Source organism: Colletotrichum costaricense (genome assembly GCF_030867565.1).
Source record: "Colletotrichum costaricense strain IMI 309622 chromosome Unknown Scaffold_8.1, whole genome shotgun sequence".
Taxonomy (NCBI): domain Eukaryota; kingdom Fungi; phylum Ascomycota; class Sordariomycetes; order Glomerellales; family Glomerellaceae; genus Colletotrichum; species Colletotrichum costaricense.
In genome coordinates, this window is record NW_026848237.1 from 175,362 (window position 1) to 191,502 (window position 16,141).

The 16,141-nt window shown below is 50.2% G+C and overlaps 5 protein-coding genes across 5 annotated transcripts; 4 read left to right on the forward strand and 1 right to left on the reverse strand.

The window, feature by feature from the left end:
- Positions 1–96: 96 nt before the first annotated feature.
- On the reverse strand, positions 97–2,447 carry CCOS01_08087 (Lcc2; the record flags this gene model as incomplete). Its single annotated transcript, XM_060456248.1, has 5 exons — positions 97–525; positions 581–643; positions 703–1,559; positions 1,633–1,699; positions 1,767–2,447. The coding sequence occupies 5 exons, from the start codon at positions 2,445–2,447 to the stop codon at positions 97–99; spliced, it is 2,097 nt and encodes a 698-aa protein (XP_060312522.1).
- A 4,371-nt stretch (positions 2,448–6,818) lies between these two features.
- CCOS01_08088 (uncharacterized protein) lies at positions 6,819–7,199 on the forward strand (the record flags this gene model as incomplete). Its single annotated transcript, XM_060456249.1, has 1 exon — positions 6,819–7,199. The coding sequence occupies one exon, from the start codon at positions 6,819–6,821 to the stop codon at positions 7,197–7,199; it is 381 nt and encodes a 126-aa protein (XP_060312523.1).
- Positions 7,200–8,290: 1,091 nt separating this feature from the next.
- On the forward strand, positions 8,291–8,647 carry CCOS01_08089 (uncharacterized protein; the record flags this gene model as incomplete). The annotated part of the gene is made up of 1 exon (XM_060456250.1): positions 8,291–8,647. The coding sequence occupies one exon, from the start codon at positions 8,291–8,293 to the stop codon at positions 8,645–8,647; it is 357 nt and encodes a 118-aa protein (XP_060312524.1).
- Positions 8,648–10,147: 1,500 nt separating this feature from the next.
- CCOS01_08090 (uncharacterized protein) lies at positions 10,148–10,908 on the forward strand (the record flags this gene model as incomplete). Its single annotated transcript, XM_060456251.1, has 2 exons — positions 10,148–10,484; positions 10,544–10,908. 2 exons carry the CDS (start codon positions 10,148–10,150, stop codon positions 10,906–10,908), a joined length of 702 nt encoding a protein of 233 aa, XP_060312525.1.
- A 763-nt stretch (positions 10,909–11,671) lies between these two features.
- On the forward strand, positions 11,672–15,507 carry CCOS01_08091 (copper-translocating P-type ATPase; the record flags this gene model as incomplete). The annotated part of the gene is made up of 2 exons (XM_060456252.1): positions 11,672–12,521; positions 12,578–15,507. 2 exons carry the CDS (start codon positions 11,672–11,674, stop codon positions 15,505–15,507), a joined length of 3,780 nt encoding a protein of 1,259 aa, XP_060312526.1.
- Between the last annotated feature and the right edge of the window lie 634 nt (positions 15,508–16,141).

Below are 16,141 nucleotides of genomic sequence, written 5' to 3' on the forward strand. Positions count from 1 at the left end.
CTTGCCCTTCCCATCCTCTCGTCCCCCACATTATCATTAAACTGTCTCATCGGACTGAATTAATCATTGTTATCCTCTCAGTGTGCTCGTCCTCGCCTAAACTCCAGAATCGTTCTGAAGGTTGGTGGCATTGGCGCAGGCAGGGTAGTCTGGATTCTCATCGGTACCCAGGTTGCCAGGCCAGTAGTTCTTGCAGTCATACGCCCAAGTATTCCAGCTTGCACAGAGAGTATGGGCCTCATCTAGGGCCGGAGAGCTTCCGGGCCTCCAAATGACGTTAGCCTGAGCTTGTCGTTCCATGATCTGGAGAGACAGGCCAGCGGAAGCATGGCCGGCAATATGGCAATGCATTAACCACACGCCGGGGTTATCGGACTTGAAGGCAATGACGGCATAGCCGCTCTTGGGAAGCAGTACCACGTCACGGCGGGGCGGATTACTTGTGTTGGGATTGAAATCTGCTGGGTCCCACAACTTGTCATCCTCCTGCTGGACAATGGCAAAATCATGGCCGTGGAGATGGATCTGAATGCAGTTAGTCTGAAGGTTCTCGACAAAATCTAACGTCACCGCCACTTACGGGATGAGGACCAAATGTCGGGTGGGTTATGTCGGTGTTGTTGGAGTTGAGAACTAGATAAACCTAAGTATGCCAATTAGTGATAGATTCAATAAGAGTGCTGTAGGTGCAATCAAACTCACCCAGTCCTTTGCGGTATAATTCTCCGGCACGACCACCCATCCTGTTGGCCACTCATCGCCAACATTGTCGAGGTTTAGGAACGTAGGGTTCCCGTACGCGGTCTGGAAGGGGTTCACGTCCTTGCTCTCCGGTCGCTCGAAAGAGAAAAAGGCCTGCGCATATGGTCCGCTTTTGCTTACGTTGTGTAGGTCCGCGATGTTGAATTGTTCGCCGACGCCGCCGTTTGCCGGAATTCCAACTGTCCAAGGAACAGTCGGCACCAGTTTGTTGTTAAAGTCCGTGTCTGAGAAAGCGAGGCTAATGTTCCAACCCGTGGTAGTGGGGTCTGCTGTACTGGAACTGTCGTAACGGAGGATGCCGGTCTTCATGTAGTTGTTCACATCTACAGCAATGTTGCCTTCTTTCGTCAAATTTGTGCCTTCATACATTGGCAATTGGGTTCGAATCCAGAAATTGCCATCCGCCGGCAGAGGATTAGCATCGGGGTTCGAACTGTCGACAACCGGCTTTGCCTCAACGATAATATGATACCTCTGTCCGATGGCGATGAGGAGAGAAGTTGCATTGAATGGCTCAATGGGAACGAAGTCTGCCTCAACAACAGTGAAATTGTGGTTGTCGATGGAGAAGATAAACGTTGAATCATAAGCAGTGTTAACAAGGCGCAATAGGTACCGCTTTGCTCTCGTCGAGGGGTTGGGCTCGATGTCATCGAACCAGATCTCGTAACCACGGGGAATTTCTGTGGTGTTATCAATACCTCCACCAGTGAATCGAGTGATGTTCCCGATGCCACCCAGGAGTATGTCTTGTCCGGTTGCATTTATGTACATGTTTTCGAATGCACTATTATTCGCTAAAATCCATCAGTTAGCATCAACTCAATAGAGCCAGACAGTGCGGGCATCAAATGGTTCAGCCTGACTCACCCCAATCAGTCACCGAGATTGGCTCAATAGCCTCGTCGTACGGGAAGGATGTTGGTCCGTGGATGGTCTGAAGTCAATTCATTAGCACACAAACCTTGCAGAGATTGTAGGACTAATTGAACGACTCAACTTACAATGGGGGCTTGCAATCCGTCGGCGTACTGAACCGAGTAGTGGCTGTGATACCACGAGGAGCCGTACTGTGTGGCATCCCATCGGTAGACAAAGCTGGACTGTGGAGCAATGGGACATTGTGTAATTCCGTTGACACCATCCATGTGCATTGTTTGATTCTGTCTGATGCCATGCCAGTGAATGCTGGTTCCATTGTTGACGAGGAGATTCTGAACGTGGATCTCGACAGTATCACCCCAACAAGCTTCGATGAGAGGCCCAGGCCAAGTGTTGTTAAAAAGCTTTGCTTCGGTGAAGTTCAGGCCGTTCGCATTGATGTAGCCATCCGTAACGTTGAGGTAGTATACTCGAGTGATGCCTTGCGGCATCTTGTCCTCATAGTCGGTTGTGATGTTGTATTCTTCTCCGGTATCCGAGTTGCGAAGCCAACAGCTTCGGTCCTCTGCAGTGCCGCATGGCTTGAAACCCTTCATCTGGCTGTAGTCACAGACAAATTTATCAATGTTGCTGCCAGGAGGCGCGAAGATGGGACTACCATGTCCAGCGGTCTCAAGGTCGGTGTTCGACCAGCTAAACTTGGCTCCTAGGTGGTGTTGAGGTCCATCTCGGAAGAAGGGTGAACCGAAAAGTGTATTGGCAACATCACTTACAATGATCCAGACATGGCGAAGGGCCAACATAGTGGGTTTTTGGCGAGGCAGCTCGAAAGCTAGCTAACAAGATAAATGATGAGAACCTGCTCGATAGGCTTTGCTTCGTGGGGTTCATGAGAAAGGGGATATGAGCACTTTTGAGCAAGATTCGTATAGGTGCGTTATCATATCAGCAAGCCTAGCTTTTTGCCTTCACAATACCTAGGTAGTGCGCGGATCATTCAGCCCTTAGTCTTCTGATGACTGGGGAGGGATACATTCGAGACCGTGATGACTATGGACTGGAACGGCGTGGCGTTGCGACTCAAAATCGCAACCGGACATGGAACGTGAATTGATGAAAATGTTTACCGCCACGAATTCCACCAAGCTATCTGCTGGATACACTTCGGGGACCTTGACTCGAATCAGAATCACGACTAGCAGATATTCATGTTTCATAGTCGATCTAAAAGTTACTGGATGGTACTCAGGTAATCTGACTACCATACGTCCCGTCTTCTGCATCTTTGGAAGGGTGACATGATATCTTCAAAGCACCACAGAGGAATTTGGGAAGACCAAACACTTGCGTGGAGAGAAACAAGAGTGATATGTGAGCGAAGCAACAGCCCGCGTTTGATGCTGTCAGCCGTCGGCCTAGCCCAAGGAACGGGCCGGCAAGCAAGGGGCTAGAAGTGATTGGCCGCGTCCCGCTTCTACTGAGACAGCCCCATGCTAACAAGGTCGACGAGCGTGACAAGGTTCGAACCGTGGATCACCACTTGCCTAGATGCGGCAAGACACCCACCGGCAACTACGGGTGCGGGTGAGGGGTTGAACGGTCGACTGCCACCGAATTCTCGTGGAGCGGCTGAAGATTTTCAGCTCCTCGCGCTTGTTGTTAGCGGATTCAGATTGGATCAGTCGAAGTATGCGGGGAGGAACGCGGTGATTGGCGTTAATTGTGAAAACTCCGGAATGCAAACGGCTCATGGGGAGCTCCCTTAGTTTATGATCATGCCATTCTATGTTTACCATGCTGCTTTTCGGGAAGAGCATCCAATCATGTAGTCGAGACTAAGACGATTGCGATCGAAGCGGTGAGTTGTCTTACTAAGTTCTCTTCCATCGACAGAAGACTGGCAATTTACGTCTCACTTAGTGAGACCGCGAGAAGCTCAGATGTCTTGGCATCTTTTTAGCTTTTCGTCAACCGCCCAAGAGCTTCTACTAATGAGAAACGAACAAATTGACTTGGTACACCTGCGGTAGAGCTTGGGAATATTCATTGGGGATAGCCTCATGAGTAACTGTTAGACGCGCGATGGCTTTCGTTGAAGATCTCACATAAAGTTAGAAGAGTTGCCATTGATCGCTAGTCATTTCAGCGTTGAGCTTTAAGAAACAATACGCCCTTCAACATGTTCAGGCATCATCTTGACGTCAAGCGCTTGTGCACTCAGTCCAGCTTAGCTAGCTGAGGCTATGAATACAATTGAGAGAAACGGATGGCACATAGGTACTCTGTAAGATGAGGACTAAACCCAATCAGTTGGTAAGCACACAATTGCGAAGAGAATGGTGCAGGTTGTCAGCATTTCGAATCGTTCAGTGACGAATCTTCTTTCTTTCCGAATAAGGTACTTGGGCTCTCGATGGCGGCGCTAAACATCGTTTACTGAGACATGGGCATCCAGGGCTCCCACTTGCACAGCTTCGAGTCTTTCGGATCTAGGCCTTTTGTGCCACCCTGGAAACTTGCCTCAATTTGATTCAGACTTGTCCGTGTTACGGCTTACGTGGAGATTTGGAGTCTGGTATCATCCAAGTCCAGCTTCAATTGCCCATGAAGCGCAGTCTCCGATTTCTGCGGCCGTAAGCTTTGAATCAGCTCCGAGCAGTGAAGCTATTGAAATATCTCATTGCTATCTCAGCTACATCTGTCATTTTAGTTGATAGAGACGCATCTCAATGGGGAAGGTCTTGCGCTTTCCCAGCTCTGCTGGTAACCGAGGAGCCAATGCTCGACCTTGTGTAGCCGGCGGGAACATACAGCCGCATTGCAGTTTCGGTAGGCGGATTTGCTTTCGTATGATATATCTCCGGCATGAATTCCCAATTCGGAAGAGTGTTCCGACCCGATGTTTGACAATACGCGAAATTTCAACGCCTTAGGGTTCGATCAAGACGACTGATCGGTGATAAGACCAACATACTTGGATATGGCAAGTGAGAGAAGGCCGGACAGAGAAGCTTGATATCTTGTTCCAGCCACTCCGTCGCTGAAGAATGGACTTCCGGTGTCTCGGGACCCGTGAAGTACGCCAAAAAGCCTCCATATCAGCCATCAGTATCTTCCACTATAGCCTGCATGACTTGACAGACCTTGATCGCACTTTCTGCTGACCATCATGCAGTGTCACCATTTCAAACAGTCACAGGAGCGGCTGGGCCTTGCTATAAGTGGTTGATCTAACGTGTCGTACAGTAGTTTGCTCTTACAGTAGTCTACCCTTCTGCGTCGGAGCTGGCCGAACGTTGTCATTGGATATCGTGCCTAGTTTGATATTAAGACTTTGGCGAGACAAGATATTCGGGATTACGCCTTACTGAATGAATGTGTTAGCTGTCACATGTCATTTTCCTTGCAAGAGCTCTTGGAGGTGGCTTTGATGTCGGAACTGTTCGTGGCCACCGATTATAGCGCTACAAGCACACAGGAAGATTCCAATAAAGTCAAAGATCGTGATATCTGAGGTATGATATAATCCTTTGGCGCACGCTCCTTCAATTAGACCACACAGCTGCCGCAGTATTCGGGCTGAAGACTGTGGCATAAGTTATGTGTGACCCCATATACCGCGCCAAACGCCGGTGATGTGTAGGAGTCGGCCGCCATTAACTTGACTCCTACTGGAATCTCGATTTCGAGCCCAAATCTAAGATTACACTACATCTTGCAGCTCTCGATGAGGCAGGGCCAAAGGGAATAGTCGGACACATCCTACAAGCCCTCTCCTGTGTACATCATTTTATCTCACTGTACCTACCCCTCTTTCCTCCCCCAACAAGCCGACGTGATTGCGAACAAGATGCATTGGGTCATCAATCTCTTACACTGGCATTGGTCGGGGGAACCGGACGGTTTCTCATGATTGGAAACAAGGGAAGCTTCGTGGAACTGAGTCTTGAGGCCCGGGAGCACACGAAAAAACTGTACATCCACTTTGGAACAAGGCAACTCTGGGGTACATGGTGTTGTCCCATATCATCTTCGAGAAAGGTGCTCTACACACATTAAGGGGTTTCTAGAACGCCTTCGAATATCGCGATGATGGGTAAACATTATCGCTAGTCTCATCAGCCTTGGAGCCCGGAACCAGGAGCCCGGAAACGAGGATAGCAACTCGTGGGAGCCGGGGTGAATAGCGCCTTTGTGGCTGATTGCCATGCCCATCTCATGTGGCCTCCATATGGGCGACGAAAAGGCAATTTTCCCGAAGTTGTGCATTGTTACAAAAGTGTGCCTCTGTGTCTCATTCCGCTTGATATCATTGGAACTTCACATTGAAGAGAACCCTGGTTGCAAGACCGGTAAGCATGGGCAAGCCACGTGCTTCGCCATTCTCCGGAGGGACAGTCTGAATTGCGACCCATAGGTTTGACAATGGCGGCCAATTATTGAAGCCTGGAAGAGAAATCGTGCCATTCCCTTAGGGTTCGTGAGGCAAACATCAGAGAAATGAGGTGGCCAGGTCCCAACAGCGTGGTAGTGACGGGCCGGGGCTTTGAGATGGGCCAGATGCCCAATACTCGAGGTTCAGGGAGAAGTAGCTGTGAGCTGTGTCAAGGACATTACGAAAATTCCAATGGTATGGTGTATAAGAGGATTCATATCTGCACTCAGAAGTGTCGAAACACTCGGCGACAACGGCATCAAACATCACAAGGGTGCCGTCCCAATCAATATCAAACCGATTCACTGAGTCACTTTGCTCCTGCTCAACAACCCACTGTTACCTTCTCTAGCAGATGCAGACTGCTTGTGATAATCAATTTTATCGAAATTCTGTTCATAAGTCGGCCCAGATCGACAGTCAGCTCCATCATACACAATCAACCCAGTTCGCCTAGAGTCCGGAATTCCTCGAACCGTCTCTTGGCTCCCACTGCTTACACAAAACATCTGTTCGGAGCTCGCATCTTTGTGTCACGCGATATTTCGATCAACCACGGGATTTCCTGTCCTCGAGATCGGTCTCCGCATCTTGTCTAGGACCCCTTTTCCTTCCTATTGTCGACATTTCGATACCTTACTACCTGCAACTACCTAAGCGGGGAAGAACATACGGCAGCAGCCCTCGTGAAGACTACCAAAACTTTGGAATTTTTCAGCTCAGCTTAGGAACATCAACCATGTGCACTTGGTCCTACCTTCACCACCACCACGTTCAGCCGTGCCCTAGGCCGATTGACAATGTCTTCCATTGGGAATTTTGCATAGACGCTGGAAGAGATTCGGATGGCAATTTTCAGACTCCCTGCGATAAAGTCACTTCCAATGCGGTCCAGAATGTTGATTTTGATAATCCTTGTGCAACTGGAGGCTGTCTGATTTCTCCTGATTGCAGTGCCGGCGGCTGCCGTTTGCAAGAGTTGAACGGCTACTGGAACTGTTGTCAATGCAGCAGAGGAAGTAACACACTGCGCTGGTGTCGACACAAAATGAAGAAGAGTCCAGACACTTTCTGCTACCATCGAGTCTGCAGAAATTGTACGGCGGACACTAACACCTGAGTCCTGACGACCTTGGTAGGGCAAGACAAGGTGATGAGCACCTCACAGCCACTGAGCTTCATTGATAGACGACGACGTGGAGACAGGGAAGAATACACGAGGAGTTCGCAAAAGTGATTTGGAATCTTTCGACAGAACGACGATTTGCTATCCCAGAAGTGGCGCCATATCTCACTCGATGCTCGTTCACCAGCCGCCACACCCAAGTTCTCGGCTCTTCATGGGCCGTGGAAAGATGGGTATCAGAGTCTAGGCTTTTAAGCCCTAGTCCAGCAGCTGATGTCGGGTCGTACACGGATCGGGATGAAGACCAGTTATATTGGAGAGAACATCAGGCAGGGGGTGTTGTCGTCGGCCGAGAGCGCCTCCTGGTGATCAACTTGCTTCCTGGCTGTTCACCACGAGCCCAACTCCACGCACGAGGCTGAACGATGGAGGCGAGGAGGCTTGGGAGCCTCTGCATTACATGAAGCAATATAGACCAATCGAAATGCTATCTTTTCTACTGCGTGTTTCACCCAAATGGTTCGCACATTTGCCTGACTAAAGTGTCTGTCGCGATTTTGTTCTAACGGAAAGCAGATACGGATCAAGCCCCGGGATTCAACGCGTCCGAAGTCGGTCCCTGATACATATCAGAGACCTGGCTGCCACGTTTTTCTTTCAATAACCCTTCAAACTATTTGTTCTTGGATGCATCTTGCGAGTCATTTGCTCGCCTTTTGCAAACAGGCCGCCAAAGCCTCCGCTTGGGACCCAATGCAGTGGTAACTGATCGTCAGGGGAAGGGGAAGAAATCGTGGCCGCCTCAATATGCTTACCGACAGGTCGGAGTAGATCGCCGAACCTGCTTCTTCTGTAACCTTCTGTCCGGAGATTCTGAGTATATAGTTGAGGATTGAAACCCCAGAATAGTCGAGGTGTATTTCAGGACCTAAAAGTAACATCAGAACATTGAGCATCGCATCGTGCCTGTGACTTTCAAATCCTCATTTGACTATTCAACTCCAGCTTCTCTATCTTCGTAACTTTTGAACTGCAACATCCGCATATCGAAAAGTACATTTACATTCGAAAACCTCGAAGACGTCATGTGCCACACCATAGCTTTCAAGTTGCCCTGCGAGCATATCCAGACTCATATCGAATATTGCTCCAAGGCTTCGACATCCTCGAAAAAAGATCCATCCAAACGCAAAACCTGCAGAGATGTCACTCAACAAAACATTCCGTACCCTCCTCCCCCAGGCTATGACCAGAGAGCCTTGCCAAAGTGCCCTTTGGCAGACTGCCCATACGAAAGCCGCAACAGATGCTGGAACTGCTGCTGGTGTGGCAAGGGTTGGAACGATGGAGGCAGATGTAGCTGCATCATGATCATTGACGGAAACCAGTACCGCTGCGAGCATATCTGCTGCTCGACATGTACTGCCGCCATGGATGGTTGAATATTTCCAAGAATATGATGGAGCAATTAAGCGAGTGGCCTGTGGAATCAAATCACTTCTTGGAGCTTAGGAGGTGACGTAAAAGAAGGAGAAAGACTCAGCTTGAGATTCTCAAGTGACTAGACGTCATGGCAATCTATCTTTTGGAGGAGCCCAAACCCAGGAAAGAATAGTATGAATCAGTGGTGGGTACATAAACACATAGAAAGGATAGGTTCCACTTGTTTTCTCTTCAATAATCTCGCAGTGGTCGAGTAAGCCAGCAAGTTCTCATAGTTACATCCATCGCCATCGTCGGTGGCAATGGGTGCTTGCAGGGGAATCTCAGACAACCGGATTGTCTCACACTGTATAATGTATCTAATATTCCTAAGTGATGAAATTGTCCGCAACCTTTTTCGGTGCCGCGTTCCTGCATGATATTTGCCCAGATTCCGTATCTGTGAGTAGTTGAACATGATCTCGAGATCGTGATCGGATGGGGTCCAACTTGGGTCACATTAAGCAGCTACCCAGCTCAGTCTCCAGATCCTGCACTCTTGCATTTCGATCCAGCCAACCAACCCCTCCTAACTCACGCCACTTTCCTCTCGACCACTCAGATTTTGGAGCAGCCGATTGGCGAGGCTAAGTATTATCGGGGCTAATATTAGCCCCGAATAAGGATCGTGATTATCGTGAAACCCTCCATTCAGACTATCACAAGATGGTCATGCGTCAAGCTTCCTAGCGAGATCTTACGAACCCAGGCACCGGGAGGGCGGGCTTCTCATCCGCTGCTCAAACCACTCGTGGAGGAATTCATCCCCATGGATGCGATGTAAGACGCGTAACACAGAGATTGATGACGGTGGAGATCGTCGTGTCGCAATAATGGGTGGACCGGTGTGACACAAAGCTGCGAGTTCCCGTCGGAGACTTCACCCAGATTTGATGAGGGCGTGTTGGGAGAGCCCTGGCCGCACAAGCAGGTTGTTTCATTGGCTGCCTGATCTATGTTTCCGCACCCTCAAGTATGGATGCAACACATAACATTCACGCCAAACAACCCATTCACCATGCAGCCCGAGACATTGGAATCCCAGAAACAGTCAATTGGGGCCATCTTTGACCCTGGGTTCCACGACCCTTACTGTCGGTGAGCGAGGGGTGATGACAGATGAGATGTGGAGTGAGGGTGGTGTTCGAGATGGTTGGTAAGAAGTGAACATGTGTCAGTAGCTGTGAGAAAAGAAACCAACGGAGGCGTTCATCGGCAGTTAGGACGGAATAGTGATCATGGAAGTGCGGTAACTTTGTACAAATTTTATGATGTGCAAGGAGAGGTCATCAAGAAGGCGGAAACGATGAAGTATATAAGATACAGGAAGCTGCTTGGTGAAAGCGAATTCCAGTCAACTTCACAGATTACCGCCATCAGTCGTTGACTATCTCACTACCGTGACTTCATACTTTTGTTTCGTCAAGTATAAACAAATCTGCACATTGCCATCTTTCACCATGTGTCACGGCCACCCTCGTCTCCACCCTTGCTCACACACTTCGATCAACTGGCACTACTGCCCTTCGGCCCTGATTGATCTCGAAACAGGTGTAGAGACTCCTTGCTCACACCTGAGTTATGCAACCGCCCAACCCAGCAATGCCGACTGTCCTTTGATCAACTGTCAGTTCAAGGCGATGGGTGGCACCTGGACCTGTTGTCAGTGTAACCAAGGTCCCAATACCCAGGGCTGGTGTACAATGCCAAAAGCCACACCAGGCCATGGTATCTCCGCCCCTGTCAATGAGTCTGAGACTTGTGATCATGGGTGCTGTGCCGAATGCGCACGTTACCGTGGGTCTATCAATACTCGATGTACACCTGTTAACCATTGAGCTAAACAACCGGCCTAGTCCCAACACGAGCGACCACCCCAGATATGGCATTCAGTGAGCTCCGTCAGGGGGTTGCTAGCCGCAGGTTTGGCTACGGCTCTTCCAGTCGCTCTCACCGTCGAGGTTCTGCCTTATCCAAGATCAACGGGTTTCCTCCTGTGGACGAGAACGCAGACACTGTGTCGCCCTCCGCATCAGGCTCGTGTTCAAGAAGCAACAACTCTTACAAATCGTCTACATCCGGCAATACCTCTTATGGATCTGTGACTTCAGCAAGCCGAAGCGCGGCCTACAGGGTCGATTTGGAGTACAGTTCTAAACGGCACAAGTCATCCTCCGGAAAGTCAAGCAAGAAGAGCCAGAAGTCTATGAGAGCGCATTGATGTAGGGTGGGTCAGCTGAGTTGACGCTATCAAGGAGATTACCCTAGGAGACAACGAATTGTCAAATACTACGTTTGGCGATCTCTGTAGAGTACAGGTGCTCAGTGTCAGTCGGATTCTTTCGTCAACGCGTTTGTCAGTGATCACAGTCTGAGCTTGCCAGCTGTGACCGGAGGAGCCTATGAACCAGAGAAGTATCGGTTCTATCATGTTTATGTAAGTCTAATCCGGTGCCCAGCGCCGAGATCATGGTGCGAAATGGTACTGTCCGTAAACCAGTTGCCCTCGACTCCGCATCTTGGCCTTCAGCGTATCTCTTCTGTGTCCGGGAAGAAGAAGCAGACCCTGAAGGGAGAGAGCCACGTGTAGTCTTATAGTTCCGAGAACCTCGTGCAAATTATGGTTTCGGCTGGAATTATGTTCAGGTCCTTCAAAAAACATCTGTTGTGAAAGCTAGCAATCAATGATGAACAAAACGAGAGTCGAAGATGTTGAAGGATTACACACAATCCGCCCATGATTGACTTGCCCCGCCACATTAAGTGTGGCGTCTAGCCTCATTACCTAAGCGACCCGGAAGCGGGTGTGGGTTGATCCACCCCTCCGGGCACGTGCCTCTGTGGCCGGACCCGCAGTTCCCCCAAAAGCTCCCGTGAAGTGCCGCCGACGTGTCGTCTCATCTGTCCATCGCATCACACGTCAGGGTCACAATCTCAGAGAAGAACATCACAAGAACTACATACTCGCCGTCAAAACTTTCTCAATGGCCTGTGGATCCGGCTGCTGCGGTCCTCCACAGGAACAGGCTTTCGCGAGGGACAACCCGCCTCTAGTCGCCTCGCCCCCAGATGGATTGGACCGCGACTATCCTGATGTTGTCGACACCTGCTGCGCGGTTAAGAAGAGCGATTTGAATGCCGTCATTGAAGCTAAGGTGGAAGAATGCAAGACGACCGATCATGGAAGAGACAAGGACTCTGGAAACACAATCCTCCAGAACTGCTGCGCTGCGTCCAACGACGGCAGCATTGACCCAGCACAAGTCGAAGAAGATTGTTGCGCTCCAAAGGTCAAGGTTGGCGACTTTGCGAACGCTTGCCACGGATCTCATAATGAACAAGTTGCTGTAATCAGCGCTAAAAGCAATACCATCGCCGAGTCTCCTGACGAGTCCGCAAAGAAGGTTCCTGGCGTTGGATGCCAATCTGAACAAGACGACCTCGCCTTCAAGTCAATCGCGGCCTCGATCAACACTCCCGATTCCAAGCAGGACTCTTGTGCCCCGAAATCCAAGAATTGCTCTTCAGGATGTTGTGGCTCGGCGAGGGGCAAAAGACCTACTGACAGCCCTGAGACCACATCAATCAAAGCAGTGGCGGGCGAAGTTATTGCCGTGACCGAATCTGATGGTGATGAACCTGTAAAGATCTGCTCAGACGATGGCAAAAAGGGTTGTTGCTCCTCTGGTTCTGCACCTGACATTCGTGGAGAGAAGACACCCAGCTGTTGTGAGGGCAAGACGTCACCTTGCTGCGACTCTACTTGCATCGATCGCCTCGCTCTGCGCGAGTGCGCAAACGGAAAGGCTTCAAAGCTTCCGCAGACCTACCAAGGTAAATTCTCGTGCAAAGAGCTCACTTTTTCCAGCTGCTAATATGATCCACACAAGCCTCCACAGACAATAACTGCACTGGCGGCCAAGACGGCAAGGCGTGCCGAGGTCATTCTCGAAGCGTACGTCAGATTTATCAGTCAAAGCTTGATGCCTTGGGCTGTATCTGCCGTGCACTTCTTGCTCTCGGCCAGGAATCTTGCTGTGCTCCTCGTGAGCGCTCCTCCATCGAAAGGAAGCGATCTTCAAAGAAATCCGCGTCTTTTCATCGCACATCGGTTGATTCCTGCAGCGCTTCCGGGGTGGACAAATCTGCTTCCCGTCCGGGACCAAGGAAATGCGGCGAAAAGCCAACTCGCAGTTCAAGGTCTGGCATCAAACCAGGTACATGTAACGATGGTTGCTGCTCGAAGCCCAAAACGCAGAGCATTGTTGGATCATGCGCCGACTCCTGTTGCGACGAGTCGCCGTCGAGACCTATTAACCAATCGTTACCGCCTGAGCCGAAGAGTGTGAACGAGGATCTTGAACAAGGCCTTGTTGGAAAAGAACACGTCGTGCTGAGCATTTCTGGCATGACCTGCACTGGGTGCGAAACAAAACTCAGACGAACTCTGGCCACGATGAACGCAGTCAAAAACCTGAAGACTAGCTTGGTGTTGGCTCGAGCCGAATTCGACTTGAACATTGGCGCCGGCTCGGTGGATGAAGTCATCAAACATCTCGAACGTACAACTGAGTTCAAATGCGAAAAGATCACCACGCAGGGTGCTGCCAGTGTTGACATCGTCTGCCCTGGCGATCCCCAAGATTTCATCAATCATCCATGGCCCAATGGTGTCACAGACATTCGGGTCATAGACAAGGCCATTGTTCATGTTGAATTTGACGCGAAGGTCGTCGGAGCCCGTGATCTGGTCGAAACAGGCTGGGGAACGCCTGTTACGCTGGCGCCACTTCGAGCGGATCCTTCGTTGGAGGCTGGAAGCAAGCACATTCGCAACATGGGATGCATAACTTTGCTTTCAACTATCCTGACGATTCCCGTTCTCATAATGGCCTGGGCACCTCTTCCAAAAAGAGAAATAGCATATGGCTCGGCATCGCTAGCCTTGGCGACGATTATACAAGTCGTAATTGCTGGGCCATTCTATCCAAAAGCTTTGAAGAGCTTGATCTTTTCACGAGTTATTGAGATGGATCTATTGATTGTGCTAAGCACAAGTGCCGCTTACATCTTCTCCGTTGTGTCATTTGGGTTTCTTGTCTCTCAGAAGCCTCTTTCGACTGGGGAGTTTTTCGAAACGAGTACCCTTCTTGTAACGCTCATTATGGTTGGTAGGTATGTGAGCGCTCTAGCGCGACACAAAGCCGTCGAGTCTATCTCGATACGATCTCTTCAGATCTCGACGGCTCTGATTGTTAATTCAGTTGGTGAGGATGAGGAGATTGACGCCCGTCTCCTCCAGTACGGAGACATCTTCAAGGTCGTCCCTGATTCCAGAATCCCTACCGATGGGACAGTTATCTCAGGTTTCTCGCAAGTTGATGAGTCAATGATGACTGGGGAGTCAGGACGCATCGAAAAGTCCACCGGATCCTCAGTCATTGCTGGCACTGTAAACGGCTTTGGCTCTCTTACCGTTCGTCTGAATAGGCTTCCTGGCAATAACACCATCAGCAATATCGCCGGAATGGTCGACGAGGCTAAGCTTTCTAAGCCAAAGATCCAGGACATTGCCGATAGAGTCGCTTCATACTTCGTACCGGTAGTTATGGCCATCACCATCATCACTTTCTCGATTTGGATTGCTGTTGGCATTGCGGTCCGCAAGCAGGGTGGCTCTGAAGCAACTATCCAGGCGGTAACATACGCCATCACCGTCCTCATTGTATCTTGCCCATGCGCTATAGGCCTCGCAGTACCCATGGTCATTTTAATCGCGAGTGGTGCAGCTGCCGAAAAGGGTATCGTCTTCAAATCTGCGGACAGCATTGAGCTTGCCTATAAGACTTCGCACGTTGTCTTTGACAAAACCGGAACCCTTACAACTGGAAATCTCAGAGTTGCGCACGAGACATACTTTACAAAAGATCAAGAGGCCATCAGATCGGTGCTTCTCGGCCTCGTTGGCACCATCAAACACCCAGTCTCTGTTGCCATTTTCACTCATCTAAAAGCACACGTTGCTACACCTAGAGCTGTTACGGATCTGAAGGCCCTAACGGGCAAGGGTGTTGAGGCGAAACTCGACGGAGCCACTCTTCGAGCTGGCAACTCGCGTTGGCTTGGTCTCTCTAACGACCCCAGGGTTCAATCAGTCCTATCCAAGAGCTACACAGCCTTCTGCTTTACTGTGGACAACTCCTTGGTTGCTGTCTTTGGCCTCGAAGACTCTATCCGCACAGATGCTCTTGAAACAATTTCCAATCTCCAGGCTTCCGGCATTTCTGTTCACATCCTCTCAGGGGATGATGATGGTGCCGTTCGAACAGTGGCTTCACGATTGGGCATCTCAGATCTAAACGTTCGTTCCCGATGCACCCCTGGCGACAAGCAAGAGTACATCCAGAACCTACTGTCGCAACCTTTGTCCGACGCCCGCCGATTCAGAGCGAAGAAGCCGAAAGAGCCAGTCATCATCTTCTGTGGCGATGGAACTAACGATGCAGTTGCACTGGCACAGGCCACCATTGGCGTGCACATGAACGAGGGGACCGACGTCGCAAAGTCCGCCGCGGACGTCGTTCTCATGCGTCCGAGCCTTGCGGGGATTCTCACCATCATTGCCATTAGCAAGAAAGCTATCCACAGGATTGCCTTCAACTTTGGCTGGAGCTTCGTATACAACGTGTTTGCTATTCTCCTCGGCGCTGGCGCGTTTGTCAACGCCAGGATTCCGCCCGAATTTGCGGGCTTGGGTGAACTAGTCAGCGTCCTTCCAGTCATCGCCGCCGCGGTCCTTTTGCGATGGACCGCAATCTAGCCCTCTATCGTTACATGCCAGACCCAGGTGGGGGATCCGCTCCGGAGAGGGCGCGTGATGCTCACAGGCGGGCGCCTGAGGATGTGCGTCGGGGCATATTCAACATTTGCCACAAGAATAGTCGCTCTTTGCTTTTGGATGCTTGGAACTTGTTTTTCATTGGTTTGTGGTTTCTTGGTATCGCAAAGTGTTGCCACTACTGGTACGAGAATTGAGTCAATTGCTCTCTTTCGCATTCGTCTGCAAGAACGCGTGTATCGTGCCCTTCTTCGCTAAGCTCTGTCCAAGGAGTTGTAGAGGCACGGCTCCGTGTGCCCCATCGCAGTCTCTGAATCTCAGCTCTCAGATCTTACCTTCAACTGACATGGTCTGAATGTAAGCTACTTACACAAAAAGTGTGGATCAGGGGGTACCTCATCCGTTCTCGTTACTTCGTAGATCGTTGGCATTTCAATTTACCAGGGCTGTTAGGGTGCAACGTTGACAGTCTCTCATTCTTTCTGCCTCACCTATCGCGATCAACGATGGGCAGCAAGACACTTCTCCACCCTTGATGTGAGATTCGGCAGAAACAGCTGCATGTAGGGTATACCCAGGTGATTGAAATGCTTGAAAGAGATAAGGTACCACAGGT